Raw genomic sequence first — 22,062 nt, 5'->3', positions numbered from 1 at the left:
ACTAAAATTTGCCTGGGAAAATTTACCTTCGCACCACAAACAGCATTTATTTATTTTGTAGGCCTACAATTTAAACATAATTATAAAAATATACATAAAGTTTATTAGGCTCCATTTTATATAGGTTGATACCCTACTAAATACTAAAATACCATTCCAATTTTTAAATTTTTTTGGTTAACAAAGCCAATGTTATCCAAATAATTTTTTAACAAATTTATAAAAAAATAAAAATTTAAATATTTTAAACATACATGAGGAGCAATGTTATCAGCAACTTCAGGAGTTCGTGCAACTTCCTCATCTCCTTGAACATCATTCGAGGAAGGGGCCACATTAACTTCTGTGTCATCTCCTCCTGTTACCGTGGTTTCGTCACCTGTGGAAAAAAATAGTTTTAGAAATAAAACCAAAAATTTTATGAGAGCAATATTTATAATTAATTTAAGTGTCAAAAACTTTAAAGAATAAATAAAATAATTCAAAAAATTTAAGTTTTTAAAAATTTAGCTAGTCGATAATCTGCCATAGAAACTGCATTTTAATTTGTAATTATGCTTGAAAACTTAATAACTATATGGCTGTGATAATTTACAAACCACAAACAGTATTTTTTTAAGGTTTAAAGGCCTTTATATTGGACATACAAATTTAACGTCTATCCTCTTTTACCAACAGATATCACAAATTCCAATCCAGTTTTAAAAAAAAAATGGAAATAATTTTACCGTCAGTTTTAGTTATTTCAGTGTCTTCCTTGACTCTTGCGGCTTCCAATCTCTCCTCGTACTCCTGATAATATTGAAGAATCTCCTGTGGAAGATCTTCTCCAGCAAGTCTCGGAGGAAGAAGAAGATTTCCATGTTCGTCATATCCTTTCATTAACCTCAACATCTAAGAATAAATTAAATTTTGTAATTATATAAGTTATTACTATTTTTTAACTTACAGTTAAACTGCCATAAAAAATTTTAAATTTTTGACAAATGGTACCAAATTGACATATGATATTTAGTTAAATAATAGGTAAGAGTTGCGACCACATTATTACAAAAAAAATCTCGATTGTAGACAGACTATCAACTACTATTATTAATATACATTTTTTAAACATTTTACTTACTTTTTCCTCAATCAAATATTGTCGATCGAAATTAAGTGAATAAAATTCAACCGAACAAGGGGTCGGATTTCTAACTATCACCTCCATCTCATCACCACTGCTGTGGGGTAAAATAGGACCGAACTCCACTAAGTTGGGGTCAAAATCAAGTCTGGGTTCCAACCCTTCACCTTGGACCCCGATTGAGACCCGGGAAATTCCCTGGGTGATGTGCACAATCATTTTTTGTGAGTATAGTCTCTGAAAAATAATGAGTTTTTTTGTTTGATAAAGGCAAAAAACCTTAAATATTAAAAAACAGCAAAATTTTAGTTAAGTGCTTTAAATGGTTATTTTATATTTAAAATAGGTGATATATTTTTTGTTTTTATCATCAAGTACCTCTTCAGTTGGCATAAATTTGACCTGCACATTCATTCTTTGACCTGGAATTAAAAATCCTTGTGCCGGCATCATTTCAAAATGGTTTGGTTTTGGTTTGTTTTCTTTTCGCATTTTGCGACGTAAATGCATTGGAATATGTCGATCAACCTAGAAAAAAAAAACATAAAAACAACAACATTCGTAAAGTACCAGTACTTAAAAATCTGACTTGAAAAATGGAGTAAATTGTCTGTATTACATCAAAAAAAAATTAACAAACAATGTATAAAAAATATAATGTTTATCTTAAAAAATAAAATAGACCCTAAAAATAGAAATCAACACCGAAAACTAATATCAAGCCAAAAACAAGTTATTAAAAGTTATGGTTAAAAAATGACAAACATTAAATTTATTAAAGTTGAACCCACCATATCATATTTGCTCTCTGGGTTAATGGAAGTCCATTCACATCTAACTTTTTGCTCATTATGTAACTGAACTGTTACAACTTTACACTGACCACACATGACTGCTTCAAAGTCAATCACATCAGAACTCACACTAAGGTCAGGAACACAAACATGAGCTCGCAATCGAATACAAACTTGAGGGCCACCAACAATCTGAAATAAAAGTCCTTTTTTTAAAATTTATTTAACCCAAATGTAAGAAGGTTGACTTTGCAGCCTTAAACATAGAGTAACATTAGTAACCCTGACCCAGTCTCGAGTTTTTATTAAACCATTATCACAGTAAGTTTAACATCTTTACAATATATTTTAGTGTTTTATTACCTTAGGCTACACTTTTATTCATTTCTGAAAATCTGCTCAAAGGTATTATAAAGCTAGTCTAGTTTTACTTAATTTAAGAATAATTGAAGGTAAATTTTTAAAGTAATTTTACGTTAATTGGGACAACAGATTCTACAAAACCAACTCCCAAGTTTGCACTTCTAGGATCAAAAGTGACTTTAAAGTCAACAGTTTCATGATCGGGGAATCCCGGAAGATTCTTCACTCGATCCAATTCAACGTTAAATCCTAAAAATAAAATAAAATCATAAATAAAAAAAAATTAATTTTAGTTTGGTAAAAAAAGTGGCAAAGTAAAAAAGTAGCAATTTTTTGTTACAATTATAAAAATAATCTTGTATCAATTTTTTATTAATTTAATAAAATTAAAAAGTTCAGTTAATTATATAATTTATAAAGTTCTAAGTCTTTCTGAAAATTATTTGGCTATCAACTTCATCAAAATATTATTATAATTAAGTTATTATATAATTTCTAACATTTATTTCAGAAATGAAATTAAAAATCAAATTTTTACCAGAATGATGAACGTTTGTACGATCAGTCGAAAATGAGATCGGAAAATGTGATGTATTTGTCGCCCTAACAATATGAGATCTTACATTTCCTAATACAACATAATCAAAGTCCAACACATAATCAGTCAAACGAATCCTAAAAATTAAAGTTACTCCTTAATTATTATTTGTTACTTAAAACTATGCAACACACAATACAAATATTTATTAATTTTTCTTATAAATTCCATTTTAATAATAATTAATATAACAATTGGCCAACATTTTTGAAAAATTATTTTTTTTGTTTGCTTATTTAGAAACGTCAATAAAATATTTAAATTTTAATAAACAAAACTTTAAAAAACAAACCTAGGAAACTTCTTTTTTTTTTTTGATTTCTCACCCCCAGTGGAAGGTTTAGGGACTTCTTTGTTATTAAAAATATGTTGATTTTCAGCTGCAAATTCTCTTAAAATAAGACGTTCATATTCCATAAACACATCATGTTCTGTTAATAATTCCTGAAAAACAAATAAAATAATACTACCTATTAAAATATGTTATATTAAATGTTTTAAAGAAAATTAAGTACAAAACAAAAACACTTTTTGATAGATACTTCTTTATTACAAAAAGGCATACAATTTATATGTAATAGAGCTTAGTGAATGTGCTCAATTTATAGGCCTCCAAATTTTAGGCCCCTACAAAAAATGTAACGGCAATTTGTGATGTGCAAGTAAATTATCGCTTACAAATATTGTTTGCAAACATATTACAACAATTGAAATGCCAACTACAAGGCGAGCAATTAACCAGTGTAAAAAAAATTCCTAAATAATTTAAAGCAGTAAATTTCACTGACAACTAAAATGGTCAAACCTCTTGTTGGTTAAAATGCTGAGCTTGATCTTCTTCAGTAATTTTGTTCTTTTTCTCGTTTGCTTCAGCATTTTTCACCGTCTCATGCTCTAGGTTTTCTCTCGCTTCCTTGATCATGGAGGAAAAGTGCTCGTCTCCGTCAGTGAAGCGAGGAAGATCAAGTGAGAGGCGGGGAAAGACTCCTTCTCCTTGAATACTGATCAGTGTAGGTTCAAAATGAGCAATTTGAATCTAAAAAATAAAAAAAAAAATTTTTAATAAAATTTGACAAAAAAAAAATATATTTTAACAAAAATATGAACTAAATATTCAATTTATTTATTTAGGAATATTCATAGCAATGATTCATTGTAAACTGTTTTAAAAAACATAAATAGTAAATTACCCCTTTTATTTTAAACAAGTCGTTACCTCAAAAGATTTATGAAATTTTTCAGGAACACCGGCCAAGTAATGAACATGCAATGTAACCTCACTGAATGCAGGGACATGACCATTTGCTGGTTTAAGTATTGGAATTCCTGGTAAAACTCCCTTACTTCCTATCCCATTACCACCAACAAAATCAAACCCAACCCTGCCTGTGTTTTCTAACTTAATCTCACCAACTGCAACTTGATCAAATAGCTAGAAATATTAAATATTACCAATTTTGATTTATATTATTACCAGTAAAAAATACTAAAAAGCTAAAATGAAGAAAATTTTGGTAAGCATTCTTCACTTTCGCACAAAAAACAACCAACTATTTATTACTAGAACTAACATTTTTTGTTTCAAACAGGTATTTTAAATTAAAAAGTCAATTTTTGTTACCTTTTATTAGTTACAAAATAGAAAATTATTTTACTTGTTTTCCATAGTTAACTCCAGCCCGATCAAATTTATATTCAATCAATGAAGCTTCACCTTGTAGTTTAACCTCATATTTTGGACCACCCTGAACCTCACAAAGTGCTCTATAAAACAAAAAAAGTTTTATTAAATATTTGCTATTAGGCAAAATTATAACAAATATACATACCTTTTAAAAAATATTAATGTTGAATTTTAAACTAAATTAAAAGAAATCTTTTTGTATATTTTATTGCAAATATTTTAACTGTTAATATAGGATGCCCCTTTTTTTAAATTTATTTAATTACAAATAGGATTTGCATACCTTGCATTGCAGCTTACATCAGCATGACCATAATAACTAAAAGTAACTCTTTGTGTTTCACCAGGCTCAAGTGTGCCATATAGTGGCAATATATCAAAAACCTAAAAAACACAAAAATTTAACCTAAATTTGTTTGAAAGTTAACTATCATAAAAAGGATAATAAATAAATTACTTTTTAAAAAAAAACAATACAAAAATCCTATAAAACACATATCCTTTTTAAAAATATTACATTTTAATTATTTTTATTATTCTAATTTAATCATTTTTACCTCTTCAACTCCATTAGGAACATGACTCGCACCAGGCTGTAACCATGGCAACAGAGGAAGATCAGCAACCCTGGTGTTAACTGGATGTGAAGGTTGTTGTCGTGAAGACAGTCTACTCTCTGGCCTTCTCTCCAGCTCAACTTCTTGCTCCTCATCTTGATCTTCCGGATGTAAGTGTGCAGAAACATCCTGTTGGTTAGGCCATTCGACTTCAGTGCTTGCTCCGAGATCAAGTGTCTCCTTAAAAAAGAATTTAACTAAAAATTTTCAAATAAAGAAAACTTTTTATTTTAGGGTAAAGAAAAAAAAACTCACATGTACACTGGTTTCAGGTTCTACACTCTCTCCTTGTCTAATACTCCCTTCTTCCTTTTCTTCTTTTTTCTCCTCTATACTCTGTTTCACACTCTCTTCCTCCTGTGGTGAAGGTGTTTTTTCTTCTGTTGATTTAACATCCTGTTGTTGTTGACTTGATTGTTGATCAACAGTTGTTGGAGACAATTTTGGTGAATCAACAGATTTGTTGACAGGTTCTTTGTCCTCAACAACTGGTTGTGTTGGAGTGGGAGGTTTGTTTTCAACAACATTTTCTTGTGGTTCAACAATTTCACCGATGTATCTAAAAACATACCATTTTAGTAAACCGTCTAATATCTTAAAAAAAATTTAATTGAAAGTTCTAGATATTTAAATTTTATGTTCTAAACATTGTATCATGCAATTATTGTTTGTTATTTAATTAAACCTATAAGACACATAAGTTAATCAGTAACTTTTTCTTAACATACCTGATATTTTGTTCACCTTCAATGACAAGGAAAGACCATCTATATGACACAGGTAAAGGACTACTGTTTGTTATGTCAACATATCTTGCCACCTCTGTGTCATTTAATATACAACCAAAATCAATTTCAGTCTTGTCGAAACTTAAGTTGGGAAAGTTTACCTGAAAAAAATATTGAAGCTTCAATTCTCTAGTAAAAAAAAGAACTAAAATTTTTGCATATGTTATCAGAGTTTTAAGTTTTTAACACAAAAAAATTAAATTTTATTTTATGTTGTAGATGTATGATAAGCTAAAGTGACTTATTTAAAAGTTTACATTTGTTAATTTCATTTTTAGAGTAGTTCTTATTTATTTTTTGACTGGAAAGAACCGAGTCATGTGAGTATTCCTTTTTTTGCCTTAGTGATCTTTTGCATTTAATTTACAAAGTTTATAAATGTGCATTATTCTAACCTCTCCAGAAAGCTTAACAGAATCTGAGTGTGGATGTTCTCTGTAAGTGATGTTAACTTCACCCTCAGCAACCCTAGACCCTAGGTCATCTTGGAATGCGGGGTCAAATCTAACTGTCAACTCCAAATCTTGACCCATTGCTAAATTGATCTCCAACAATGACTGTGGGCTTCCATAAAAATCAAGTAGCTAAATCAAATAAACAATAGTTACATACTTGTTTCTTTTGCATTATAGATGCTTTTAAAAAATTGTTAATTTTTTTTTTTTTTTTTAATAAAAATATCAAAAAAATATTTTAATTTTTATAATTATTTTAATTCTTTTACCTGGAATGGGTATTGAACCCTTAGTATGCAGGTCAGAGGCAAAGAAGAAACATTTCTTGCCACAAAAGTTCTTGTTTGTGGGGTCAAAGCTGTGACATCATCAGGTCGCTTGTCAACTCGAAAATCAATTCTTGATTTTGACAGCTCAAGAACAGGAAGAATGAATTCTGCCCGCACAATTGATTTCATTATTCTTTCCTTTCCATTGGCTTTGCCTATGATTGCGTGACATAACAGGGTTTCTGCAACTTGTTTTGCACTAAATTTAAATATTTTGTTGAAATTGTTTTTCACTAGTAGTACTTACTAAGTATGTGATTCCTTAATATTGTTATACAAAAATATTAATACCAAAAATATATTAAAACTCTCTTCCACTTACTAAAGTTTATGTTGGCTAAAACATACAGATTAATAAAAACAACAAAGATTAATGAAAACAAAAATTAACTGACAGCATGGTGTAGTGGTTAGAAAAAACTTGGCTAGACTACATAAGGTCTTGGGTTCAATTCCCACTACTCTAAGCTATAGCACCTTTAAGTAAAGTGCTATAAAACGTATAAACTACTGCTGAGCCAAAAAACAATCAGCAGATCAAACAATTATAACTAATAATATATTAAACTGCTATAGTCAACCTTACACCAGGTTATGGTTATTAATGTTACTCTTTGCTCAAACTTTACCAATTTACCTAAAATCTTGCATATATACGACAAGCATTGTTTTTTAATATGTTTGGTTACTATTATATAATTAAAAAGTATAAATAACTTACACATTACAGTTTCCCTCCATTGTTATCATCATACTTTGTCCAGGTTCAAGTTGAAGTCTAGTTGGATGAAGTTTAAAAACAGGCTCAGGTGCCTTTGCAGCTACTGACAGATTCTAAAACAAAACAGATGATAATTATAAGTTTCATTTATATATGGATTAAATAAATTTATTGTGAAGTATATTGTAAAAACTACAATAAATTGACTTACTCTGTATCTTATGTCCTTGGGATTAGCTTGAAACGGATCTCGCTTATGTTTAGGCTTCGCAAATCCATCAGTTGTCCATGTCAGAGCATGATGTCGTCTTCCTTTGTTGATCAGTTTAAATCTTCTGACACAGGTTGTTTTGGCAAAGTGAGGACCAAGACTTAAAGATGGTGTAATAGGTGGTTCAACCACTATGGTGGTTCCGTAACCATAAGCTTGGACTGGTATGGTGACGATTGGTCCTTTTACAATGCTAACTGTTAACTTATCTTGGAATCTAAACAAAAAAGGTTAAATTTTATTAAAAAATTAAAAGTGCATAAAAAAATTAAAATTCTAATTAATAAATGAAAATTTATTTTTGACATAGTAATAAATATAGAAAATGTCTAAATACCATTTACAAAATAAGCCCTATTATAATAAATTTAAGATAACCAATACAAAAAGAACATATTACCTTATACAATCGTCTAACACAGCTGTTACATTAATAAGTAGAATAGATTCTGGGGGGACAGTTCCACGATCAGGACTTAATCTCCAAATTGAATTAGGCCTCATCTGAACAAATAAAGCAATACAGATTTTGCCTTTTTTTTTAAGTAAAATATATTGTAAAAGGTAAGTGTAAAATCTAAAATATAAAAAATAAATATACTTGAAAAAAACATGAGATATTTTATCTAGAAATATAAATCAATCTCTATATATAAAAGCTTGGTGGAAGATAAATATATTTATGGTGAACTATCATGTGCATTGGTTAATTTATTGGAGGTAAATCTTGTTGCAGGTAATTTACCACTGGCAGATACAAGTATTGGGTTGCAACCATATTACAACAATTAAAATGCCTACAGGCTGAATTATTAACTAGCATTAAAAACCGGCAGCGTGGTGTAGTGGTAAGAACACTTGCTACACCACACATGAGGTCGTGGGTTCAATCTCCACTGATCTCATACTGTAACGCCCTTGAGTAAGGCACTATAAACGATATAAACTCCTGCTGAGCCAGCACTCAATCAGCAATATAATTATCGGGCAATTTTAATCTATAATATCCTAAACTGCCACAGGCAACTCAAGACTGGGTTGAAGTAACTGATGTTTCTCTATGTTTAAGTCACGCATTCGACTTTCCCACATCGAGGATAAAGATATACACAAAAATAAATAAATAAAATACTTTAACTATTTTTATATAAAATATTGCTTTAATTTGAAGTACCATTTGGGCCACAAAATCAGCAGGTATGAGTGACTCATTAGAGAGTTCCACAGTTTTGACACTTGGTGATAACACTTCAGTTTGACCCCAGTTCATTGACTCTGGAGTAATGTGAACTACTGGACCTTCTCCAATACACCTTAGCTGCACCGACTATATAATATACAATTTATTGTGCTTACAAGTTTTTTTAATTTAAATAAAAAGTATTGTACTTTGATTTAACTAAGTAGGGCCAAAATAACAGGGTAATACAATACTTTTAACTTTAATAGTAAAAAAAATTTATTTTGATTGTCTAATTACCTGGCTTTAATTTTTATCATAAATAAAATTAACGTTTTCTTGAAATTAAGTAATAAACTATGACTCTTCTTTTAAATCTGATTTTTTTAATATTTTACCTGACTTTTAAATTATTTTATGTTTTGACCTAAAAAAATATTACCAGTGGTGGTTCTGTGCTTCCAAAGATAGAAATGCTCGCTGTGACTTCCTGTTCATCCAAATCTTGTGCTTGTATCGTGATAGGAACTTCAACCATGGAGTGAGGTTCAATTAAACCTTTCGGTTTCACACTTTTGAATATGAGTCCAGTCAGCTCCTCACGTATCTTAAATAATAAAAGTTTTATTGTTAGCGAAAAAAATTTATTCCTATGTTCACAAATATAATTTAATACAGTATATTCAAATTTATAAAATTAATTTATATTTTTTTTTAATACTCATAAATGAAAGTGATAAAATGGAAAATACAATTAACAAAACTTAACAAGTTGATAAAAAAATAATAAAATCAAATTCACATGCCAAATTTATTAAATATTTATACATTAACAATGCTAATTTTTTACTATTAGATTTATATATAAATTTTTTTTTTTTTTTTTAAATTAAAGGTATTTATCAAAAAGTAATAAAACATTAAAGTAATTAAAATAACAAAAATAAATTTAAGGATGTTTGAATCTCTAATAAATTAAATTTTAATTACCTGGGGTTGTACATCATATTTTGCAGACAAATCAGAATCGTTCAACAACTGAACTTTAAGACTAAAGGGATAATTAAGGAAACAGCGACCATAATCTAAAGTTGGTGTCATCACCTAATGACAAGTATAAAACAATTTTGCTATTGAATAATTACAAAAATAATTAAAAAAAAGATTTAAAACAATTTTGGTTTTGTTTAGATTACATTTTAGTGCATGTATTTTATTAAATTATTTTACAGATATTGGAATTTCGTATAATAATATTATTTTTGACTTTAAGAAACTTTTTCTTTATTACTTTAAATCAAGCATATTTTTTTACATTTTCTTCATTTGTTTACTTTAAAATCTCCTTGTTAAGAATAATTAATTTTTTCCAATTTTAAAACTTTTAAATCTTTTTCTTGAGTAGACCAAATTTTTACCTGAATATTAGGCACTACTGCCTTAGCCACAATGGGAAGAGTTAGAATTTCTTTTCCAACTCCCCTAATATCAACAACAAGTTGGTAATCATATCTTTTTAAAGTGTTTGAACATAGAGTAACATGTATCTTCGCTTCACTTTGTGGTCTGATTGTTCCCTGCATGATAAATTAATAAAAAAAAATATATATTTTTTACAGTTAAATAGAAAAAATACTAAATTAAAATAAATCAATCCTATTAAGTCTGCTACTAAGTTGGCCATACTAAAAGCTGCATCTTAATCCTTGATGTGGGAAAGTCGAAAGCACGACTTAAACATAGAGTAATCAGTTACTCCGAGCTAGTCACGAGTTGCCGGTAGCAGTTTGGGATATCATAGATTATAATTGCCCGATAATTATGCTGCTGATTAAAGGCTGGCTCGCAGAAGTATATACCCTTTACAGCGCCTTACTTAAGGGCGGTACAGCATGAAATCAGTGGAAATTAAACCCACGACCTCATGTGTGGTGTAGCAAGTGTTCTTACCACTACACCACGCTGCCGGTTCTTTTTAATTGACATATGTAACTAAAATAGGCACTTGATAATTTACCATGCTTTACAAAAGGCATTTTTTAAAGCTCTTAAAAATGGACATATATGTATATATCACTCACTCAGCCCCTTTATATATAAATTTACTTGAAATTAGGTTAAAACTGCCAAACACCAAAAAAAATGTTTTAAAACACCATATTAGCAAAATTAAAAATGTTTATTATTTTGTGTACTGACCTGTGCTGGTGTAATATCGAATTCTTTAGGAGAAACAATCTTCTTTAAACCAATCTCACTTAACAAATTGTCACCCAAATCAACCATACTTGAGATACTTGTTTGTCCCTTGCCATCATCTTAAAGCAAAAAATTATTAGTTTGCCAAAAAATATAATTTCTTACTTTTTCTGCAACTTTAGCATAAACTTCTTAAGAAAATGTAAATAGTTATGTGATAAAATAAACTTTGGTATGTACAATGAGAAAATACATAAAAAGTTATCATCAACCTAAGTTTAAATCCGAAAAATTTAATGCTTTTTTACAGTTTTTGAAATTATAGTTGAGAAAATTTAATTGTTTTTTTTCCAAACCTGGAATTCTTAAAATAAATGTCATTGGCACCAAAGAGGTGTTGATGAGTGAGCAAATCTTAGTATGTTTAAAACCATAAGATACTGTTCCGAATCTTAATCTTGGCACATCAAAGTGGAAGGTTGGCCCAATTACACAACCACTAAAAATATATTAATGTGAAAAATTAATCTAACTGTAAATAGTAAACTCAAGCCAATATATACAAATTGTTCCAGTTTTTTAAATGAGCTTCGCTAGATATTTGCCCATATTAGCAAAAACCATTTTATCAAATAGACATATTTCTGAAAATCAATTTTTTTTGACATTTACTAGACATGCTAGGATAAAAAGGAAATATTAGAAAAATTTCTCATTGTTGGTAATATGGTAATTATTGCATAATGCTTTTAGGAAAAAGGGTTATTTGGTAAAATGATTTTCGGTAATTTAATGATAATCGCTTGGTTGGGTCCAGAATTGTTAAGCCAAAAGTTTCAGTTGAAAAAATTTTTAAGATTTAAATCTTTTAGAGATTGTCAATAATAAAAAAATTAACTACTACAACATAAAATTACCTAATGTTAAGTTTCAGTTGATCTGGTGAACCATCAACACTAAAATAAAAGTCCTGACTAAATCTTCCGAGCCTTTCTGATCTAAACATAATTTCAAGTGCTTGATGGCCACCAGGGAGCACTATTCCCTCTATTGGTGTAAAACAAAACTCATTGTAGCGAGATTTGTCACCTTTTTCAGCATTAACCACTAGAGGGACAAGATTAAAGATGGCATCAATGTCTCCTTTGTTAATTAAAACAGCCTGTAATAACATAAAACTTATTAAAATATAATATGTTAAAAAAATTGATTTAAAATGTTAAATTAATTTAACACTTAAGTAAATAATAAATTATATACTTTACCTTAAAAATTTAATAAATTTAAAGTAAACCTAAAGTTTAAAGGCTTTTGTTGTTACCTCATATGTATGAGTTGAACTTGCAAAAATGTTTCCAATATTCAACTCATCAAAAGAAATAGCCAGTTTTGGACCCATACCATCACCCCTCACTTTAAGGGGTAACCTGCTTTCTCTTCCTGTGATGTCACAAAATATAGTTTGCTGGTAAACCCTGGCTTCCGTTGGTTTAAACACAACTGTTATTTCTGCTGTAGAGTTTGGCCAAATATCACCTTCCTAAAATATAAGCAAAAATTAATAAAAAAATTGAAGTAAAGGTTTTAGAATATATAAAAAATAAGTAAGCCTATTTCATCCTATGAAACATTTAGAAATATATTTACTACTAAAGATAAATTAAGCAAGTTAAATAGGCCTATCCTACTAAAGATATTATACTTCAATCCATATACCTAAAGTAAAAAAATTGTTCTTTAAATTTTTAAAACTAAGTAAACAATTTTAATATAATATACAAACCAGTGGAAAGAGTTTAAAAACATCATCATTAAACAAGAGGGGATCATCCTGGACAACATTTCTCCTGTTTGTAAAAGTCCTTGTCAGAATAGAGAGTCGATCCCGAAGAGTGGGATCATCTATGCATTCGTTTAGAAACCTCTCTGTCTCTTGCCTCTCCTCATCATTTACAGCAAAACAAAATCTTTGAAAATCACTTAATGTTAATTCTAGTGCATAAACTTAGTGCATCATGAAAAAGTGTTGTCAATTCTTAAAATTAAAACTTTTTTATTATTAATAAAGCTTAATGAACAACATATATGTCCAATGTAAGAGCGTTTAACATAAAATAAAAAGGAGATTGTTTGTGGTATGTGTGTAAACTATCACAAGCATATATAATTGCAAGCTGCAACCAACTAAAAAAATGCAGCCACGCAACAAACAATCAACTAGTTTTGTTTTTAAAGTTGAACTTTTCCATAAAATTTTGTCCCTGATCAAAAATATTTTCAACCTAATAAATTTTATAACCAAACCTTTCTTTCTGTGAATCCTCTTCCACTTGTGTGGCAAAGGGAGACCACTTGAAATGTGCTAAGACATCACTTCTGTTGTGGATAGTTACTGTTCTTTGGTTTGCCATGAATATAAAAGTGTTGTCAATTCTTAAAGTTGTTTTGTTGAGTCTTACATTAGCGTCAACTGATGCACCATACAATGAGATATGAACATTTTCACCTAAAACAAAATAATACGTTATTTTTTTAAGTGCTTAAATACAACATGATTTAAGTGGTTTCCTAATTTTTTGAATAAACTGTTATTAAAAACGTTTGTGAGGATATATTAAATCTACTACTGTAGGCTGTATAAGATCTAATTTGTTTGTTGAAAACTATTTAAAAACTAAAAAAATGCCTTTATACATAAAATTATCTTGTGTAAAATGTAATAGACATAACTTTAAATAAATAGAAAAAGTGTATATTATTTAAAAAAAATTATTACTATAACAGAAAACAGAATTGTTCGAAGGTTGTCATAAATTTGTGCTAACCTGTGTCATATTTAAGTACAAGATCTTTCTTGTGATCTCCCACCTTATTTGGCTTGAATTCAAGAGTTACTTGAATGCTTTCACCTACAGCAATTGATCCAGACTCGGCTGATATGAAGAATGGCCTTAAAAAAGATTTAAGACACTTGTTTATTGTCAATTGCCAAAAAAAGCTGGTATGTTCAAATTTATTAACAAATTTTAAAAAGCATAGCCTATATTCTTTGTATACAGTCTACCTGCGCTAATAAAAATACAATATAATTTTAATTGCCTTAAATTAAAATTCTGAAAAGACCTACGGTGCAACAGTAAAGGTAGATTTCGCTTCAGCATTTCCAATGTTTCGAACAAACAAGACTTTTGACGAGTTATGTTTGACCGCACATACCCCGAAATTAACCTCATCAGGAAAATCAAGAATTGCTCGAGCCCCGACTGCTTGAACAGAAACAATAAACTTTTCTCTTTCAGTCATGCAGATAAGTTCATGCGTGTAATCTTTGTTGTCTTCTGGTGTAAACTGGATTTTAAAAATAGAAGCCATCCCTGGTGCAACCTAAAAAGAAAAAGTTAAATAAAACATTTTCTTATAAATAATATATAACAGCTTAAGCTAATAATACAAAATCTATAAATAATGAAAAAATACATGTAATTTATAAGTCTTTAAAACAAATGGAGGTATTTTTTGAAGATGAGTGTAAATTATCATGGGCAGATATTTGTTGAAAATTAGAAATAAATTATGGCAATTAACATCCCAACTGTAGGGCGGGCTAATGACTAGTGTAGAACCATTAAAAAACTTATTAAAATGTGTTATTTTTGATTTTATTGATTTAAAAGATTTATTGAACGTTTTGGAATTAAGATAAATGTTTTACCTTGTGACTAACATCATCTGGACTAATAATTTTAAAATAGGGTGAGTCATGCTGAATAACTTTTACCAATCTTGGAACCTGAAAATCAAAAATATTTTTAACATTGGCTAAATGTTTTTAAATTAATTATAATCAAAAAAAACATTACAAAATTTGCTAGCTTAATCACATACTTAAATAAATTAGAATAAAATGTAAAAATTTACCTTGTCATTATTTCTTAATAGCAGTGGAACCTCGTATGTTTTAAAAGGTTCAAAGTTTTGGAAATAAATTTCTGATGGAAAAGGCTGAAACATTGCCTGTTCGATATCAACATAGGAAACCTGAAAATATAAATTTTTATACAAAAGTTAGGCAGAATTTTATTTAGTTATTTTCTTCAATCTATTTTACCCCCCAAAAAAAGAAAGCATTTCAACCAATGTGTAAGTAAAAAACTTAAATAAAACAACACTTAAATTAATGTAACCAAATGACTGTATAACCTGGATAAAATCTTTTATATGTATGATATCTATTGTAGCCATAATAATACCTCAAATATAATTAGTTAAATAATGAGTTCAAATGACATATTTTGGCACCATTTTAACCAATTGTATTTTATTTAATGCTGTACTAGTACAATAAAGATGAAATATGACTTACTACATGATAATTTTTTCTTTTTAAAAATTTGGAAGATCATTAACATTGTTTTAAATATAAAAAAAACATAAACTTAATTTACAAAACTTGTGTGTTTTTTAGATTAATATATCATAAATTACTTAAAAATTTGCAAATGATGGCATAATTTTACTAAAAGTAAACTGTTATGAACAATTAGAATGTTTAAATTTGCAAAATTTACCCCAGAAATTCATGCCTGTATGAAAAAAAATTTTTTGGCAAGTTACCTTTTGGTGAGTTGTTTCAGACATATCCAGCAGTTCAACAACCCGTGGTAACCTCATTTCGTGAGTGTCTGCTAACTTTTGGTTGGTGTCCATATTTCTTTCTTTCATGTAAAGTGAAGGTGTCATCTAAAAAAAAAATTTTTGAATTTTTTATAATTTTTTTGTTAAATGTGTATATTAACTAAAGCATTTACAACATAAAAATCTGTTATTATTAAAATTTAAATGTACCAGAATTTTTGGCATCTGTGTTGTCCGAATTAATTTTGGATTTCTGGGAGCTGTTACCTTGCTTTCAAACTTGTTAAATAAATCATCGCTTAAGTGACTTATATTTTTAGTTACCGTAAAACCAGTGGGACCAAGCCCACCAGGTTTTGAAGGGCTTGGCATTTTGCTTAAATCTTAGGCGGTTTAGGCGAAAATGCCTGAACCAAAAATAAAATTTTAATAAAATTGTAGTTAACCTACTGTTAAAGTTTTAAATAACTAAATAATTGCATATATTGCACGCTTGTATTGTTATTATTTTGTAAAATATTTAAACCGTCTTACTGTATTACGAAAACAACGCGCGTCGTCCGACAAAATACAAACTGAACATACGTTGCCCTAGCAACCATTCGAGAAACAAATCCGACACCATGTGAGAGTTTATTTTATCCCCGGTAAAAATAAAATGTATCTGGCTTGAAACCTTACTAAGGCGTTTAGTTAAATTCAAAACAGGTTTATTATTAAAATTTTCACTAAGGATAAATTTATATACAAACAAACAATTATTTCAATCCAAAATACCTTTAATTTCAATATAAATCATTAAAACAAAAAATTTAAGCTAAATAGAATAAAAATGCAATACTGTAATACTTGCGTTCAATTTAGCCCACATAGTGCAATGACATTTGATTAAATGTGTAGTTTTTTTGCGTATGAAAAATAAAAATTATGCTGTAAAAATATTTAGTTGTAAAATAAAGCCAAGTGTAATACAAACTAGTAACATTGAAACTTTAAGTTTACATTTAAAAATCAGCAAACCGAGATATAAAGCTTTGTTAAATAAAACAATAGATTAAAACACTGCATCACATACAAAATAAAAAATTGAGTAAACATAATTACTAAAATTTTTTTTCATAAATAACATAAACAAATTATAAGCATGCATGTTGTGTGTTGTATAGAATAATAATTTACTATATATTAGGACTTGTTTTATCGCAAAAAGACCTAATTATAAGTTTGGTAACATTGTTACCAAATGTTTCATACAAATTTTGGTACACATTGTTGTTTTAAACTAATTTTTCTATGCTGATACAAATTAACGACATCTTTAACACTTTCAGGTAGACTGGTGCCTTTAGTTTCTGGAAGAAGTAAAATCAAGAGACCTAAAAAATAATTTGTTAAGAACACACACTTAACCAATTAGATTAACCTGCAGTTAATTTGTAAACCATAATACAACAAGAAAAAAAATGTTAAGGTAATGTGAATACGTTTTACCTCCCACTATAGCAATGGCTCCAAATGTAATATGAGGTAGACTTTGATTTATAGAAGCCATCATTAAGATAAGAGGAGATAAAATCCCACCCAACCTTGAAAAACTACTGCATATTCCAATTCCATTTCCTCTACATGGAAAAACTTAGTAATATTATACTAGTAAAAAAAAATTAAGTAATATTATACTAGTAAATAATAATAATAAGTTTTTTCTAAAAATTCTCTCATGACGTAATAAATATCAAAATAGAAAAATACTTTGGTTTTAAATTAAAAACAATATTTTAACAACAAGTAGACCTAAAGAAACATACGATTAAGAAAAACCAAAATTTTTTTTGTTTCATTTTGTTACCTTATTTGGGTTGGGTAAAGTTCTGAAGAATAAAGATAAATGCAACTAAATGTAGCCGTTGCTCCAAACTTTCCAATTAAAAATAAAATAATATTTACTGTTGCGTAACCTAAAATTCGAATCAAACAAAATTAATTATTTATATGTTAAAAAAAAATTTATATTTAAATATTTTTTAAGTAAAAATTTTTTATTTAAGTAGTTTTTTATATTATATACCTATACAAATAAGTTAAAGGCCTTCTGGTACCATATTTAAAATAACAAATAAAAATACTATGAAATTTACCTTCAGGTATGAACAAAAGTGATATTAAACTAATTCCGCAAATAATATTACTCGATGAAATAGTCGGCCTTCTGCCCCACTTAGCTATAACCCAAATAGCGCCAAAATTAGCAGGAACTTCAACTAACGCCACAAGAAAAAAATTTAGAAAGGGATTGCCGTCTAAAGAACTGGTGCTGAGTGTAAGGCCATAGTAAATGCATACAACAGTGAACCAGTTAAATAAGAGAACAAGAGTTATTTTTCGAATTTCTGTTATGTTAAAGATGTCGCAGGTTGATAGCTTAAAGGTTATTGATAGTTCAGAATCTCCACTTTCTTCTTCTATGGGTTTCTTAAAATTTGAATAGGAATATTTTATCAAAAGAATTTAATTTTTATCGCTGTAGATCATACTCATTTTCTTGATAAAAACAACTTCAACAACAATATTCTAAGTTTACAATAATTTGTGATTTGGTAAGTAATCACCTACATAACAATCAACAAAGTTGTTTACTAAAACATTGATAACAATGTACCTTTAGTATAGGCTTTTTGTTAACTTTAATTTCTTGAATAACATCTTCAAGTGAACTTCCATTTATTTTTGCAATTTTCTGTAAACTCTGGTAGACACCAACTGCATTAGATTTTGATAATTGCCAGCGTGGTGATTCCCCACAAAACCTACAAAAAATAGTTTTGCATTAATAAATATAAGTCATTTGGCACATTTGCCAAAAAAATGACAGGCTTTTTTCTTTTAAAGGGCTTTGAATTTGACATACATACTTTTTCTAATAAGCTGCATATCATTTATTACAGAAAAGCTTTTAAAAACTTATTATAACATTTTATACTTAAAAATTTGCAAAATACCAAATTGTTTTATTAGGTTAACCTAAATTCACACATTGGTTAAATATTGTCGTTTGATAATAGAGTAACCTTATGTTTTTTACGTAACCTAAAAACTGACAGCTCACTATGAAAACTTAATTTATTATCTTAATTCGCAAACAATTCTGTTAAAAACAAATAAAAACATGACATGTTTTATCATTACCTGCCTGTCTTCCAATCGTTTTATCAAATTAAAAGATTAATGGGTTAAAAAAAAATTGAGACTGAGCCCAAATTTAAAGTTTTAAATTACCATATATACAAAGGAAGTAGTGCTATTATGGGAATAGAAATAATAAAATTGAGGTAGATCCAATTTCTTTCAAAGTAAGCAAACAACGATAGTAGCATGAAACCAATCGAAAATGTACTCTGAACCGATTGACCAAGTATAACACGATATCTGTTTGATATTATTTCCATTCCTACAATAATATTTTATGTTGGTTAATTTACTAGTTTGCAACATTAAATCATACTATCATTACATTTTTATGACTTTGATTTAATAGCCCATTATTTTTTGGCTTATTATTTGCTTTTTGTTTATACAATTTTCAGTACTAGGTACATATATTTAAGAAACGAAACAAATTTCCAGGGTAGAATTGAAAGCAAAAGTAATTTGGTTTTACTATTTTATGTTTAATTTGTGTTAGAATTAGGAATTAAGAGATATATAACAAGTTATAATATATATATAACCTTGATGCTAACAAAGCAATTTATTTTAATACATAAATGCATAAGACATATTATGAAAGGTATAATTAACATTTTTTAAATACAAGCTCTCAAAATTCAATGTGAACTTAAAAATAATTAAAAAATTGCTTTTCAACATAATTAAAATAAATGAAAAAAGAATATTTGACCTACCATATACATAACCACTTATACACAATCCAATGGCTCCAAAACCTACAAACATTCTAATGAGATAAAAAAACCACAAAATTTTTACAAATGAGCTTAAAAACGATGAACCGAAAAGAACCAGAATGTTAATGGTAAAACATGTTTTTCTTCCATACCTACAAAATAGCAAAGTAAAGTTAAAAGACTATGAAAAAAACTTCTTAAAATTTTGCTAAAAACATTTAAATACATGTTGCAGCGGAGCCAAATTTTTACTTCCTGAAATAAGTAATAAAATAAAAAACTTTAGTAATAAAATAAAAAACTTTTCTATATATATAAAAACCTAACTTAAACAAAAAAGCTTAATAAATAATTAGCTCTTATATACATAACAGAATACAAGCACTTAATATGTTATCTATAGAACAATTTTACATTACAAAGTTCAAATAAGGGTAATTAAAAAACATATTTTTATAATTGGCATTAAGTAAAAAGATTTGATATACCAATAGCATTAAATACTAACCTATCTGATACCATGCCACCCAAAAAGGCACCAGTCATTATTCCAAACATTAAAATAAGCTGAGCTACATGAGTTTTCCATCCTTCCCCACAGACCAAATCAAAATCGGAAACCATGGTTGCCTCATAAGTACCATTATCATAACTCCAGTGATCACATTTCTCAATTTTAAGGTTGTTTTGTTTTGATGTTGAATTAGTTTCCCATTGGGAACAGTTGGCACTTAGAACAGAGGAAGCAGTGTATCTATAAATAAAAATAGGTTAACACGAAATTCGATTTAACAAATATGTTTACCTACAAGCAGGCATTTTGTATAAACTACCTAATAGACCTTTTTATTAACATTTAAAAATTACCTTTATTCAACTCTTAAATATTTTCAAATTAAAAAAAAATTATTTATAAAAAAATTAATTTAGCAATAAAAAAACATTAAAGGTTTATTAAAAATGCTTTTATTTTTACTTTTTATTTTACAACATATGAATACCTGAAACATTGTGGTTTTTCTGCATTGTTTTGTACAAATTGTGAAGCTGTTACATTTAAATGGCAATTCTATAAAATTAAAAAAATTAAATGGTGTTAATTTAATTTAAATTACTTTTGTGTATTAAAATTATTTTTATTCTATGTTAAGCTCTAAAGCTTAAAAAAATGCAGAGAAGGGTTCATTGTTTAATGCACATATTTCAAGTAAACTTTTATTTAATCATACAGAAAATATCCTAATCTGCTTAAACCTCTAATTTTTAAACTACTTAAGCAGAAAATTACTTCATTAGGTTAAAATAACTGGCTATATCTACTAATAAATCAACACTTGTTAAATTTTTACAATAATATATAAAAATTTAATATGTATATACATAAATAAAAAATAAATATGAAACAATTTTTTTTATTTAAATAAATTAATAAAATGTATATATACATTAAAAAATATGTATCATCCACAAAATTAAACTACCTGGCTTATGTTGTTGACAAGGTCGACATTTATAAGACATGTATGTGACATGTCAGCTGCCAAAAACACTGCAGCTGTAATGTTCATTGCTCCAAATGTTATAACCAAACACATTATACCCATTGCAAGAATCATAAATCTGCAACCTAATCTTTCCATAATTTCATCTAAATTTGACTCCAAAAATTGCAGCGATGGTATTTGGGCTACATTTTTCTTCTTTGCCATTGTTTTTTGTAATTTTATAGTTTACTGTTTTTTTTATTAAAAAGATAAAATTATTAAAATTTAAACCTAACCGTTCTCTTAAAAAAGTAATTTTTATTAGTCATTTTTAACAAGTGTTAATCATTTTTAACAATTGTAATTTATCATACTATAAACAAATATTAGAACTGTTAAAAACACTTCCTGACTTCAAGTTGTAATCTTTAATCATATACAATGTGAACTATCTACCGGCAGCGTGGTGTAGTGGTAAAAACACTTGCTACACCACACATATGGTCATGGGTTCAATCCCCTCAGCCAACACTTAATCAGCAGCATAATTATCAGGCAATTAAAATCTATAATATCCCAAACTCCCTCAGGCAACTTGAGACTGGGTCGGAGTAACTGATGTTACTCTATGTTTAAGTCGTGCATTTGACTTTCCCACATCAAGAATAAAGATATATACAAAAAAATAAAATATATGCAAGTTATGTGCATGCAATAAGTTACTAGTCCTTGCAGAATGCGTAAAAATCAGCAAATACATGAACAGACTAAAAAGTTTTTCCTAGGTTTTTATATTTTTTAACTATCTAACGTAACTTTGTAAATAAGAAACCTGAATTAATACAAGTATTTTTTTAGCAAAGGAAAAGTTAATACTCGTAAAAAACATTTTAAACCATCGTTGACCACTACT

The 22,062-nt window shown here is 28.2% G+C and overlaps 2 protein-coding genes across 2 annotated transcripts in view; both read right to left on the bottom strand.

The window, feature by feature from the left end:
• Window positions 1-16,162, bottom strand: part of LOC145764088 (hydrocephalus-inducing protein homolog) — a 43,474-nt gene extending 27,312 nt beyond the window's left edge. Inside the window, exons 1-36 of the mRNA XM_082575671.1 lie at window positions 15,971-16,162; window positions 15,740-15,865; window positions 15,044-15,163; window positions 14,838-14,915; window positions 14,253-14,509; window positions 13,951-14,075; window positions 13,430-13,631; window positions 12,909-13,092; window positions 12,447-12,665; window positions 12,043-12,287; window positions 11,482-11,624; window positions 11,126-11,244; window positions 10,345-10,503; window positions 9,917-10,030; window positions 9,369-9,533; window positions 8,921-9,073; window positions 8,147-8,250; window positions 7,687-7,963; window positions 7,476-7,588; window positions 6,695-6,953; window positions 6,366-6,554; window positions 5,911-6,071; window positions 5,438-5,741; window positions 5,123-5,362; window positions 4,849-4,949; window positions 4,537-4,645; window positions 4,098-4,313; window positions 3,687-3,917; window positions 3,174-3,325; window positions 2,822-2,958; window positions 2,396-2,532; window positions 1,918-2,112; window positions 1,505-1,654; window positions 1,124-1,363; window positions 729-894; window positions 255-379 (exon numbers count right to left, since the gene is read on the bottom strand). Coding sequence (XP_082431797.1) covers window positions 255-379; window positions 729-894; window positions 1,124-1,363; window positions 1,505-1,654; window positions 1,918-2,112; window positions 2,396-2,532; window positions 2,822-2,958; window positions 3,174-3,325; window positions 3,687-3,917; window positions 4,098-4,313; window positions 4,537-4,645; window positions 4,849-4,949; window positions 5,123-5,362; window positions 5,438-5,741; window positions 5,911-6,071; window positions 6,366-6,554; window positions 6,695-6,953; window positions 7,476-7,588; window positions 7,687-7,963; window positions 8,147-8,250; window positions 8,921-9,073; window positions 9,369-9,533; window positions 9,917-10,030; window positions 10,345-10,503; window positions 11,126-11,244; window positions 11,482-11,624; window positions 12,043-12,287; window positions 12,447-12,665; window positions 12,909-13,092; window positions 13,430-13,631; window positions 13,951-14,075; window positions 14,253-14,509; window positions 14,838-14,915; window positions 15,044-15,163; window positions 15,740-15,865; window positions 15,971-16,132 — 6,177 coding nt within the window. The 5' untranslated portion in view covers window positions 16,133-16,162. The remainder of the gene's footprint in view (window positions 1-254; window positions 380-728; window positions 895-1,123; window positions 1,364-1,504; window positions 1,655-1,917; window positions 2,113-2,395; window positions 2,533-2,821; window positions 2,959-3,173; window positions 3,326-3,686; window positions 3,918-4,097; window positions 4,314-4,536; window positions 4,646-4,848; window positions 4,950-5,122; window positions 5,363-5,437; window positions 5,742-5,910; window positions 6,072-6,365; window positions 6,555-6,694; window positions 6,954-7,475; window positions 7,589-7,686; window positions 7,964-8,146; window positions 8,251-8,920; window positions 9,074-9,368; window positions 9,534-9,916; window positions 10,031-10,344; window positions 10,504-11,125; window positions 11,245-11,481; window positions 11,625-12,042; window positions 12,288-12,446; window positions 12,666-12,908; window positions 13,093-13,429; window positions 13,632-13,950; window positions 14,076-14,252; window positions 14,510-14,837; window positions 14,916-15,043; window positions 15,164-15,739; window positions 15,866-15,970) is intronic.
• Window positions 16,163-16,607: 445 nt separating this feature from the next.
• On the bottom strand, window positions 16,608-21,444 carry LOC145754737 (solute carrier family 22 member 21-like). The gene is made up of 10 exons (XM_082570849.1): window positions 21,147-21,444; window positions 20,667-20,734; window positions 20,174-20,419; window positions 19,663-19,817; window positions 19,037-19,208; window positions 18,420-18,567; window positions 17,899-18,232; window positions 17,610-17,718; window positions 17,252-17,382; window positions 16,608-17,136 (listed from the first exon to the last, which is right to left on the bottom strand). Exons 1-10 carry the CDS (start codon window positions 21,372-21,374, stop codon window positions 17,009-17,011), a joined length of 1,719 nt encoding a protein of 572 aa, XP_082426975.1. The 5' UTR covers window positions 21,375-21,444; the 3' UTR covers window positions 16,608-17,008.
• Between the last annotated feature and the right edge of the window lie 618 nt (window positions 21,445-22,062).

This window comes from Corella eumyota, chromosome 1, assembly GCF_963082875.1.
Source record: "Corella eumyota chromosome 1, kaCorEumy4.1, whole genome shotgun sequence".
Lineage (NCBI taxonomy): Eukaryota > Metazoa > Chordata > Ascidiacea > Phlebobranchia > Corellidae > Corella > Corella eumyota.
Note: the sequence above shows the minus strand (reverse complement) of the source record. Positions and strands in the feature narration are given on the sequence as shown.